General features: G+C 34.0%; 1 protein-coding gene across 1 annotated transcript in view; it reads left to right on the top strand.

Annotated features, from left to right (window-relative positions):
• Nucleotides 1-12,133, top strand: part of UBE2K (ubiquitin conjugating enzyme E2 K) — a 68,587-nt gene that overhangs the window by 39,547 nt on the left and 16,907 nt on the right. The window contains exons 2-3 of the mRNA XM_047855543.1: nucleotides 1,886-1,979; nucleotides 6,238-6,296. Coding sequence (XP_047711499.1) covers nucleotides 1,886-1,979; nucleotides 6,238-6,296 — 153 coding nt within the window. The remainder of the gene's footprint in view (nucleotides 1-1,885; nucleotides 1,980-6,237; nucleotides 6,297-12,133) is intronic.

Below are 12,133 nucleotides of genomic sequence, written 5' to 3'. Positions count from 1 at the left end.
ATAAAATTAGTAGTTCTTATTTAGCATTTTACTAACTCAAGAATTGGTGGCAATCCAGAAGGCTGCTTTTCTAATTTCTGTTACCTCCTCTTTTCCTCCCAAAACTTTAATCGTGTCCTTTACTATCTTGACATTTTAGGGCTATTTACTTCTTTTTGGAAAGGGAGTACTGTGGGAAGCTATAAAGAACTTAGAAAGCATTGATGATGTGCAAGATCTAATTACTCTTATTTTACTTAGAACTGTCAGGGGAGAAATGGAAGTCCGTAGTTCTACTTGTGGCTTCTTAAATTGGTTAGTGAAAGTGTATATGGCGCCTCTGATTTTCATTTTAACATTATTCATTCCTGTGCATACTAGACGAAGTATTTTATCATTGGTAAAATTGTACATTTCATCTTCTGCAAATACCAAGGATGTTAATGATTTTTTAGGGCATAGGATAGAGTTTGCCATGGTATGTTTATAATTACTTTTAATTTTGGTATAAAATTAATTTCAGAAAAATATGAAATACTTTGATCCCAAATATTAAAAGGTTATTAAATAAACCTAATTGTAATGTTTTTAAAATGCATAAAGTTTTAAAATCTTATTAAAAGATAAGATTAATTAGGAGTCATGTGAAATCTTTTAACATTTGGGTTTTAAGTTACAGATTTTTTCAGTACTTAACATTCTGTATTAAAACTTTAGCATAGCAAAAGAGTAAAAATGGTATTTTCTGTTGGAAGTTGGGGGAGGAAGGACCTTAAAACAGTAATTCTTACATTGTCATCCATTAACAAGTTTAAGAAGGTAGGTTTGAAATAAAAAAATTTATTATTGAAATCTTGTGAGGCTTTTTCCATAAGAGCAGATATATTGTGTCACTTAGGTAACAAAATATGAAGTCCTAACCAAAAAAATGAAAATGTAACTGATATATTAAGGATTTATGTTTTTAACAATTGAGAAAAGGAGATTTGCCATATTAGGAATATAGACCTAGACTAGTAAAGTGTAGTGTAGATTGGAAAATATAAGTGGAGAGCTCGTTTGCAGATGGGTACTTTTGAACATGAATGTGAATTCCACTGGAGGGTTTTCTGAATCATTTGAAGGTCACCGTTGACTCAGAATGGATTGAGAAATTGAAATGATACTATAGATGTGAAAGGACTTAGAGAAATACAAAGTGGGAAACAAATAGATATAGATAAATTTAAAAGTCTTTTGAAAAGTAGGTAGCTGCCACTGAAGTAAACTAAGCAGTTTAGCTTAGTTTAAAACTAAGCAACTTAAATTGAAGAAGGCATTAGATGATTCTAGTGAGGCATTGATGCTTCAAGAATTTTCATGGAAAGGGAAATTAGATGCTTGGAGTTTTCACCATCTGGGTAGATGGTATATTATTTCAGTTAACCTAAACATCTAGAGTTGTAGTTAGTTCAATTGAGACTTTATACACTAAATGGCTTTTAGTGACCTTGAATTTTCTGTTTATATGGATAGAATCCATGTAACCTGGGGTTGTAGTATAACAGCATTCATCTACAGATGAATAGATGGATCACTTTGGACTGAACGTACATGAAATTGGCAAATGTAAAATAGGTGTCTGCTATTTTTGTCTAAACATTCCAGTAAAGTCAACAAGCCATTGTACTGTTCAAAGTGGTGTTATTTCATTAAAAACATTGAAGTGAAAAATTGTTAGTTTTTTGGTTTTAAATATTCTTAAAACTGGCTAATTAAATCCTAGAAAAGCACAGGCAATTATTTTTACTAGAGGAGATAATCAAGTTTATGAAAGAGGGTCTTCAAAATTTTTTATAGGTAATACTTTAAAATAGGCTTTTTTCTTGCTGATATGACTAACATTTATTTTCTGTTTATTTTTAAGACGAGCAAAAATCAAATTAAAGTAGATCTTGTAGATGAGAATTTTACAGAATTAAGAGGAGAAATAGCAGGACCTCCAGACACACCATATGAAGGCAAGTACTTTTTTCTGTATCAAAATAATTGTGTGTATTAGAACTTGTCTGAAACATTAAATCAGAATAATCTTAAGCATCCTTAAACTACATGGAAGGTAACTTCATTTGGCTTAGGGTATTACAAGAATATTTAAATAATAAATTTAGGTATTTATATAGACTGATTTTTCTTATTGAATTTTAGCTAATTTTTTTCTTTCCCCAACATAGATTTAGTTAGGGCCAAATTACAGGTTATATAGTTAGAATTTAACAGGGGAAAACATCTAGCATGTCAAGCTTCTAATTTACATGGACTATAGATGCTCAGTTATCCTTCATATGGTATCTATAACAAACCTTGCCTTAAATTTCTGACTGATAAAATATTTATTAAAAAAGCTTCCCTCCCGTTTGTCATTTAGCATTTCATTCATTCGTTCGTCTTCGTACAGGCTGTATTCCAAATATTTAATTTTCTTTATTCAGGAAAGCTTTGAGTGATTGTTTCAAGACACATAGAAAAGAAAGGAGGCAACTTTGCTGAACTTTGTGTTCACAGATTTAGTCTGTAGCTACTTTAGACAGTGGAATTGGGTGGTAAGATAGAAGGAAGCTTTATAGCTTTTTATTTCCTCATTAGGCAAACCTTCGGTAATGAATATTATTATAAATTTGGGTTATATAGCATAACCAAGGTTCTTGCATATAATAGGCACTCAAATGTATGGTTAATAGAAATCATATAACAGAATTTGTAGTAGTAGCATTTATTGACTTATTTTTAGAGCTTTACATGTATTTTCTCATTTAATCCTTGCAACAAACCTTATGAGGTAAGTAGTTATCATTGTTTCATAGATGAAGAAATTTAAGCTCAGAAAAGTAACTTGTTTAAGGTCACACATCTAAATGGCACATCTGGGATTTGAGTCCTAATAGCCTATGACTTCAAACCCTATGTTTCTAATTACTTTCTGCTTTCAAATGAATGAAGATTGACTGAATATTGGAAGTGGTGGTTATGTCTATTTTGATTGGGGCAGTCTGTAATGAATAGTTAACCAGAAGTTATCAGAAAACCAAAAGTTATCAGAAAAATTCAATATTCTAGAATATCTTTCAATTTTCATTTAAATTTTTAAAGACCCTAGGATGTCTTTAGCATATTCTACCAAATCTTAAATGATAAAATTTTATTTTCTGTTTTATAGTTCATAATTGCCATTTCTTGACCTCATTTAGTTTTAGATCGTTTATTGAGTGCCTCCCATATGCCAGGCCTTGTCTGGATGCTTTCATGGATGTTATTCATTTAGTCCTTTTGTCAGTCATTAGGTGGAAAAGAGATCTTTCGTTGTCTTATAAAAATCAAGTTCATCTTAATAGTAGATGTTGTATGTAATGATGCACTAGCTTCTTCTTAAAGGCAGGCATTGTAAATATTCTTGAATTTTTTAGGTTGTTTAGGATAAAAGACAGTACAGCAGTAGCATTATCATTCTAGAACTCTTCCAGCAAACTGGTATTTATAAACAAGGCACCTCCTGAACCAAATTAGATAGGTAGAATGTTCATTATTCTCTTAGCAACCCTTAATAAAAGTAGATGAATTTTTAGAAATTGGATATAATACTCATTTGTAGTAATAATGTTATATGTATATATGTGTGTGTATATATATGTATGTACATATATATACACACACACACACAAAACATATTCTTTATTAATTGGAAACAAGTTTGGTCATATTTTAAGTGTTTATTTCTCCTGCTGCCACTAAGTGAGACATTAATGTTGATAAGACTGGTTGGTTTGTATTTTTGTTTGTTTTTTGATAGACTAGTTTTAATATGCTTTTTGTATAAATTGTATTCTTTTTATCATAAAACTATTGAAGAAAAGCACTGAATATTCAAGGGCATAAACTTAGATACTATTTTTGAGACATGAACATGAGGAGTATTTTGATAATATTTATTGCAGGGTTGATAGTTTTTGATAGTTTTTGTTTTGTCTTTTAAACCTCAATAGCTAAGGCAAGTGTTTCCATGTAGAATGTTAAAACGTTTATAATCATCATTAACTAATGAGGCAACTATGTTGTGTTAGAAGTAACCAGATTGAAAAGTAGAATACCCATGGAAAAATTACTGTATTGCACGTGTTATTTAACTCTCTTTTCTTCTTTTGCCTTAAGAGCTGAGTGGCAAAGGAGCAATTTAGTTCTTGAGCCTTTTTTCCTAAGAGGAGTTGTGAATTTATGGAATAGTTGTTGATATTTTAAAAACCTTACCCCTTCCCTGTCTTCCTTTTAGATTAAGTTAAATTTAAAGATTATAAAGTTTTAATACCTAAAGCTGTTCTTAAAGAAGAAATGATTTATAGCGAAAACTTTTAATATGAATAATGTAGTTATAAAGTTGTCTTAGTTCTGTCACTCTGATATATTTATATCCAATAATATTATGATTAGTGTTAGTGGTTATATGTTGAAAGTTGCCAGAAAATAAGGCAAGACAGAGCATATAAATGGCATGTAGAGTAAAAATAGGATTGGGAGGCTCTAGTCCACTATTTACATAGTATATCTGGGCTCTCATGCCCCTAAGAGAGAGTTTTGGACATTCAAGAAGGAACAACTTTATATGAAAGGTTATAGAGACCATAATCTAGAATTTATCAGAAAAAGTAAGATTCTTAGGAAAAAGAGCCTACACATTAATCAGGACAAATTTATTATACTTCTATTTGAAGCTATCATTTGTAACTGTAAATATAAATATAAACAGGTGTGTCTGTATACACAAAACTTTCTCAGGTACTCTTCTCTTACCTATCTTGTTTGTTTCTTTTGTTTTGACTACTTTCCTTTATGTTTATTTCACTGTTGCCATATGCTTTGTGATTTCAGGCACATGCATCAGTTCAACTCATGCATCAGTCATTATGGGATTCCATTAAAAACAATTAGCAAGAAAAGGGCTTGAAGAAAGTGGTTATCAAGTGAATTGCTCTTTTGTTTTTCTCCCAGATCCACATTCATCTATTCTTAACAATGGAGGAAGTGGATTTGAGAAAATCCAAGATGTACTGAGAATGGAATGTATGAAATTTTGAAGTTAATAAATGCTAGTGCATAGTTTTTGTTTTATTTTACTTTCATTATAGAAAGTTTAAGATACATACAGAAGACAAATAGTATAATGAATCCTTGATATACTCCTAATCCAGCTTTAATAACTATCAACTCAGGGCCAGTCTTTGATCTTATCCATCCCTTGATTATTTTGATGCAAATCCTACGCATAGTTTAATATGTAAATACTTCGGTAGCACAGTTTTACTATGTTTTAGAATAATGAGTATTCTACATTAATGGGTCATAAAATCTTAGGATTAGAAGGTTCCTTAAAGTTAGGATTCAAATTCACCCTCTCATCTAGTGGAAGACTTCCCCTCCAGGGTTTTTTGAGAGACCATTATCTTCCCCTTGAATTACCCCAGTTAATGGGAAGCTAGATAAACTTTTTTAAAATACATATTTGGCTGCTAGTTGCTCAAGATAACTTCAAAACAGAAAGTTGCCTTCTGTTTATATATTACTGGTTAGAACCACCTCTTTTGTTGTGTTTAAATACCTATTTAGAGGAAGATAATAGCTTTTTGTCTTTATGCCTACCTGTTACTGTCGAATTTTATTTTTTAAATTTTAACAAGAAGTGTCGGCCTTTAATTTAGGGCACAAGTTAAAAGTTTGGGGCATTTCTGCATGTGAGAGAACCAGTTAGAAGTAGATTTTTTCAGTTTATGACATAACCATATGTCCTTTTTCTCTGTACCATCTCTGCCTTTATACCTCCTTACTGTTTTGGTTTTTTTTTTTTTTTTTTTAATTCCTTCCATATTGTTTGTTATTTAGCAACTCTTCTCAATGTGGACTAGAAGAAACAAAAGGAGACGGGACCTGTATTACCTAATTGTTCCAATGAAGCATTGGATTGTCTGTGGATTTAATGTATTCATCTATCTCCAGTCCTATTATTCACTGATAAGCTAATATAGTTATATACAATGGCTATTTTATATGCTTTAAATAACCTTTAAAAACTAGTGTTTTTTTATTATTTCCTTTTTGGGTTTCAGTGTTAAAATGAATTTGTTGTAATTGAATATAAAGTAGTACATGTTTTGAGATGTTGTATCACTGTATTTGGCTTCACGAATTTGACATGAGCAGCATTCTTAACTTTCTGTTTTCCCCGTTTTTTAGGAGGAAGATATCAGCTAGAAATAAAAATACCAGAAACATATCCATTTAATCCCCCTAAGGTATTGTAAGCCTATTTTTTGTGCATGAACTTCTAATTTTTTTTTTTTTTTTTACCCATTTAATTTATATTTTGGTGCTTACTAAGATTACAGCTTTTTGAGTTGTATGTGTAAATTTAGTGTGGACAAGATTTCAGGTAATGGCAGATGGTTTGCTTCTGGAATTAGAATGGAAAGCAAGCTTACTCAGAGGCAGCTAGTAATGGCTCTAGACAGGAATAGGAGTTTCATCTGACAATGGCTTAAATTCTAGGTCTGGAAAAATTGGCATTGTTCCCAAATTTAGCGAACCCTTATACAAATTCTTACTTGCCTTGAAGAAGTATTTTTTTAGGGAAGAATATATTCTGAATTCATTCAGTAGTCATTTGAGTACTGTGTGCCAGTATAGCAATAAATAAGACATACTGCCCTTCCTTTCATGGAGCTCACATTCTAGCAGGAAAATAAAATTACAAACAAACAATTGTAACTGGTGAATGTTAAAAGACAAAACAGAATGCCCTGGGTCATGTATAACAAGGGGGACTGAATTAAAACTTATTTTTTCACTAAACAGCTTCCTTTATTTTATTTAAAATTTTGTTTTAATGTTTATTTATTTTTGAGAGAGAGAGAGACAGAGCGACAGAGAGACAGAGCGTGAGTAGGGGAGGGGCAGAGAGAGAGGGAGACACAGAATCTGAAGCAGGCTCCAGGCTCTAAGCTGTCAGCACAGAGCCCGACGTGGGGCTTGAACTCACAGACTCTGCGAGATCATTACCTGAGCTGAAGTCAGACGCTTAACCAACTGAGCCACCCAGGTGCTCCTGAACAGCTTCCTTTTAATCTTTTGCTGTCATCACTTTAGTTAGGCATTCAACTTTATTACTTTTCCTGTTTTGCCTATTAAATCACCTTTCTATCTTTGCCACTCCTGTTCATTCTTTGCACTGCTGTAAATCTTCTTAAAGTGCAGTCTTGATGTTTCTTTTCTTTCTTTGTTACCAAAGTCTAAACTCCTTAGCTGGGCATTTAAAACCTTCTACAGCTGGACCCCAATCATCATGTTCTGGAATTTATTCAACCTGTTGGTTGTTCCCATTTAAGAAAAGACATGGTAATGGAAGTTCCAGGATGCGTTGGGGTCACCTACCAAGTTTGGAGCCTCTATTATTCTGTTGCTTATGTACATCTATTTTCTGATAACACCAGTTTGATTTTTTTTAATTGTCATAAAACACACATAAAATTTACCATTTTAACCATTTCTTTTTTATGTCTTTTTTTTTTTTTTTTTTTTTTAACGTTTGAGAGAGTGCAAGTGGGGGAGAGGCAAAGAGAGGGGACAGAGGATCCAAAGTAGGCTCTGCGTTGTCAGGCTTACAGCAGGGAGCCCATTGTGGGGCTCAAACTCATGAACTATGAGATCATGAGCTAAGCCAAAGTGGGAAAGTCAACTGGGCACCCCCCATTTTAACCATTTCTAAGTGTAATTCAGTGGCATTAAATATATAGTCACATTGTTGTGCAGTCATCACTACCATCCATTTCCAGAACTTTCTCATCTTAATCTGTTAAACAGTAACTCCCTATTACTTACCCCATGCCCACAGCTCCATAGGCAATGTTCTACTTTTTCTGTATGAATTTGACTATGTGAGGTACCTCAATTAAGTGGAATCACACAATATTTGTCCTTTTGTATCTAATTTCACTTCATATAATGTCTTCAAGGTTCATCCATATTACATACAGCATGTATCAGAATTTCATTCCTTTTTAAGGTTAAGTAGTATTCCATTCATATATGCTACGTTAAAAAAAATTTTTTTTAACATTCATTTATTTTTGAGAGAGAGAGAGAGACAGTGCAAGCAGGAGAGGGGCAGAGAGGGAGGGAGACACAGAATCCAAAGCAATCTCCAAGCTCTGAGCTATTGGCTGAGAGCTCATGACCTGAGCTGATGTTGGATGCTTAACCGTCTGAACCACCCAGGTGCCCCTATATATGCCACTTTTTTAACCATCAAGGAAGGAACATTTTGGTTGTTTCTACCATTTAAGCCTGGTTGATTCTTTTTTCTTGCTTTTTTTTTTTTTTCTAGTATAAAAGTAGTTTGCGCTTTTTGTAGAAATTTGAGAAAATTACATATTGAATTATTTTAAAAAACATTTTTCAATATTAGCACTTAGAGATGGCCACGATTATTAAGTTTTTATCTTATATCTGTGACTTAATTTTCATCCTCATCCTGGTTGCCCTCCACTGGTTTCAATCTAGGTTGCAGTGTAATCATTGGAATGAATAGTCACTTGAGGATACTTTAAATTGTTGAATACCATAAATTTAACAGAAGATTTTATTTTTTACTTTTTTTTTAAAGTTTATTTATTTATTTTGAGAGAGAGGGTGAGTGGGAGAGGGGCAGAGACAGAGGGGGAGAGAGAGAGACAGAGAGAGACAGACAGAGAGAGAGAGAGAGAGAGAGAGAAAGAGAGTCCCAAGCAGGCTCCACGCTGCCAGTGCAGAGCCTGATGTGGGTCTCAGACTCCCAAAACCATGAGATTGTGACCTGCTGCCACTTAACTGACTGAGCCACCCATGTGCCCATAAACAGATGTTAAACGTTTAGTGATAAGGTTGCCCTCATAGCCTACAAAAATTTTTTAATGGAAACAAGGAAGAAGAAAGAAAGAAAAGACCTCAAAAGAGACTGCCCTCAACCACTATATTTTTTACCATTAAATAATGGCAGTAGCAGCTGTCACTTGGTTTGTGCCAAAAATTTTATATGCCTTTCCTGCAACAGTGTTTATAATAGTCCTAATAAATGAGGGAACTGAGGCCTAGAGGTTAAGTAGAACACAAATCCCATAAGGCCCAGTGTGCTCCACTTTTTTTTGTCTTAATGAGGAAGGAGTGAGTCATAATCTCTAAAGCAGTAAATATGACTCCACCAAGAACAAGAGCAATTCACTGAAGTTCAGATGTACTTCAGCCATTTAACTGGCTTTATGATTTATTTTAAGAAATCTCTGTGCCCAATGTGGGGATCAAACCACAATCCTGAGATCTAGAGTGGCGTGTTCTAAGTGAGCCAGCCAGTCATCCTTGGCTTAATGATTTTAGGCAAACTGTCTTAACTGCTGTGTGCCCCAGTTTCTTCATCTGTAAATCCTCCCTTGGGATTATAAAGATTAAAGGAATTAATCCATGTGAAAATTATTTCAATAATTCTATCAAACATTTTTTCACATATTTGATACATCTGACATCAAGATACACCTTTCAGTGGATGTGATGTCATAATTTAATTGGCAGAGTTTTTTTCTTAGGGTACATAATCTAATGGTGTATTAAATAATTCATGGTACCTGAGATTTAATGAAATAGTAGTACTTAACAACTATGCCTACACAAAGTAAGCATTATGTAAATATTAGCATTAACCAGCGACTGCCACTCTAAAAGGCCCTTCTTGAAGCAGTCTGTTGGCTTCCCTCTGTGACATCATTTGAAAATTCAGCATTGACACTTAAATTTCCTGTATAAATTGAAATTCTCATTCATTGCCGGAGGGAGTGTAAAATGTTGGAGTTGCTTTGGTACATAGTTTAGTCAAAATGGTTAATACAGGGTTAGCTTATTCTACTTCTAGGTATCTACCCAATAGAAGTGAAAACATCTGTCCACATAACTTGTACATAAATGTTCATACCAGCACTATTCATAATGACCCAAAAGTGGAAATGACATAGATGTCCATCAACTGAATGGATACACAAAATGTGGTAGGTTCATGCCATGGGATATTATTTGTGTTATAAAAATAAATGAAGTACTGATAATGTGGTACAAGATAGATGCACTTTGTAAACATCATGCTACATGAAAGAAGCCAGACACAAAAGGCCACACATTGTATGATTTCATTTATATGAAACATTGGAAGAAGCAAATCCATAGAGACAAAAAACAGGTGGTTGCTTAAGACTGAGAATATGTGTGGGGCGCCTGGGTGGCGCAGTCGGTTAAGCGTCCGACTTCAGCCAGGTCACGATCTCGCGGTCCGTGAGTTCGAGCCCCACGTCGGGCTCTGGGCTGATGGCTCAGAGCCTGGAGCCTGTTTCTGATTCTGTGTCTCCCTCTCTCTCTGCCCCTCCCCCGTTCATGCTCTGTCTCTCTCTGTCCCAAAAATAAAAATAAACGTTGAAAAAAAAAAATTAAAAAAAAAAATTAAAAAAAAAAAGACTGAGAATATGTGAAGGAATGGGGAGTGACTGCTGATGGTTACATAGTTTCTATGTGAATATGCTAAAAACCATGGAGTTGTGCACTTGAAATGGATAAATTGTGATCTCAGTGGAAGTGTTTATTTCCCTCTATAGTCTTATATAGCTCCAAAGTGATTGCGTAGCCCTGGCTCTGTTTCAGGCACTTGATATTTTATTTAATCATTGAAATCACTGTTTTATAAGCCCTTTTCTTATTAGCACAATGGAAAAAAGAGACTCATAATCTAAGAACAGAGTTCATGTTGCTCTTCAGACCACAACTGTCCTAATTCCAGCCATCGCATATTGGGGTACCTTCAAGATTTAGAAAAGTCTTCCTTCAATCATTCAAATGTGTCTCCCTCTGGCTTCAACTATTCAGTCGTAGTTATAATTTAGTATTATTTTAAATATGGTACTCATTTATGGCATTAAGCTTTTGCAGTAAATGTTAATGAACATATAAATGTGTTCTAGATATGTACCATATTGATTTGAATTTTTACTGATGGGTAAATATAACAAAGAATGGAGTTATATTTGTAAATTTCTGGCTGGATTATGTTCACATATGTTTAATATTGTGGGCTCATGCTTAATTTTAAGCCTCATGAGATAAAAGTATCGAAGGTAGTAGCTGGCTAAATTCTCTTACTGTGCAGGTAAAATTGCCCAAGATTGAAACTTAGATTGAGGAGCGCCTGGTTGGCTCAGTCAGTTAAGCGGCCGACTTTGGCTCAGGTCATGATCTCGCGGTCCGTGAGTTGGAGCCCCGCGTCGGGCTCTGTGCTGACAGCTCAGAGCCTGGAGCCTGTTTCAGATTCTGTGTCTCCCTCTCTCTGACCCTCCCCCGTTCATGCTCTGTCTCTCTCTGTCTCAAAAATAAATAAACGTTAAAAAAAAAAAAAAAATTAAAAAATAAATAAATAAAAGAAACTTAGATTGATAGCTTAATAGTGGTCACAGAGTATTTCTTATTTTTATTCTGCAATAAATTACTAACCTGAAGAGCAGAAAGTTTGCTTCTAGACGGAGGAGGTATATCTTTGAGTCAGCTGAATATAGTGTAAGAAGAATTTTATTCAATGCATACAATCAGTGTTATTTCTGGAGTGAACTATAATGAAAAAACTCATTAAATTAGGAAAACTCTAGCTCAATGATTTGTCCAATTATGTATTGGAGATTAGGTTGTGAATTTTCCTGTTTCGCCTTGGCATTATAAACATAGTTTTTATATGTGAAATTAAGTATAAATACCATTGCTAATAACCTTTTTAAAAAAAATTTTTTTAATGTTTATTTTTGAGAGAGAGACAGACCATGAGCAGGGAAGGGACAGAGAGAGACACAGAATCTGAAGCAGGTTCCAGACTCTGAGCTCTCAGCACAGAGCCCAACATGGGGCTTGAACTCACAAGCCATGAGATCATGACCTGAGCCAAAGTTGAATGCTTAACTGACTGAGCCACCCAGGCTCCTCTCATTGCTAATAATTTTTAATGGGTCTGCCCATCTGCACAGGCATATTTAAAATAAAATAGTATTTTCTTTTGTACAATAAGTTAGTTAAAGTTGGT

This window comes from Prionailurus viverrinus, chromosome B1 (genome assembly GCF_022837055.1).
Source record: "Prionailurus viverrinus isolate Anna chromosome B1, UM_Priviv_1.0, whole genome shotgun sequence".
Classification (NCBI taxonomy): domain Eukaryota; kingdom Metazoa; phylum Chordata; class Mammalia; order Carnivora; family Felidae; genus Prionailurus; species Prionailurus viverrinus.
Note: the sequence above shows the minus strand (reverse complement) of the source record. Positions and strands in the feature narration are given on the sequence as shown.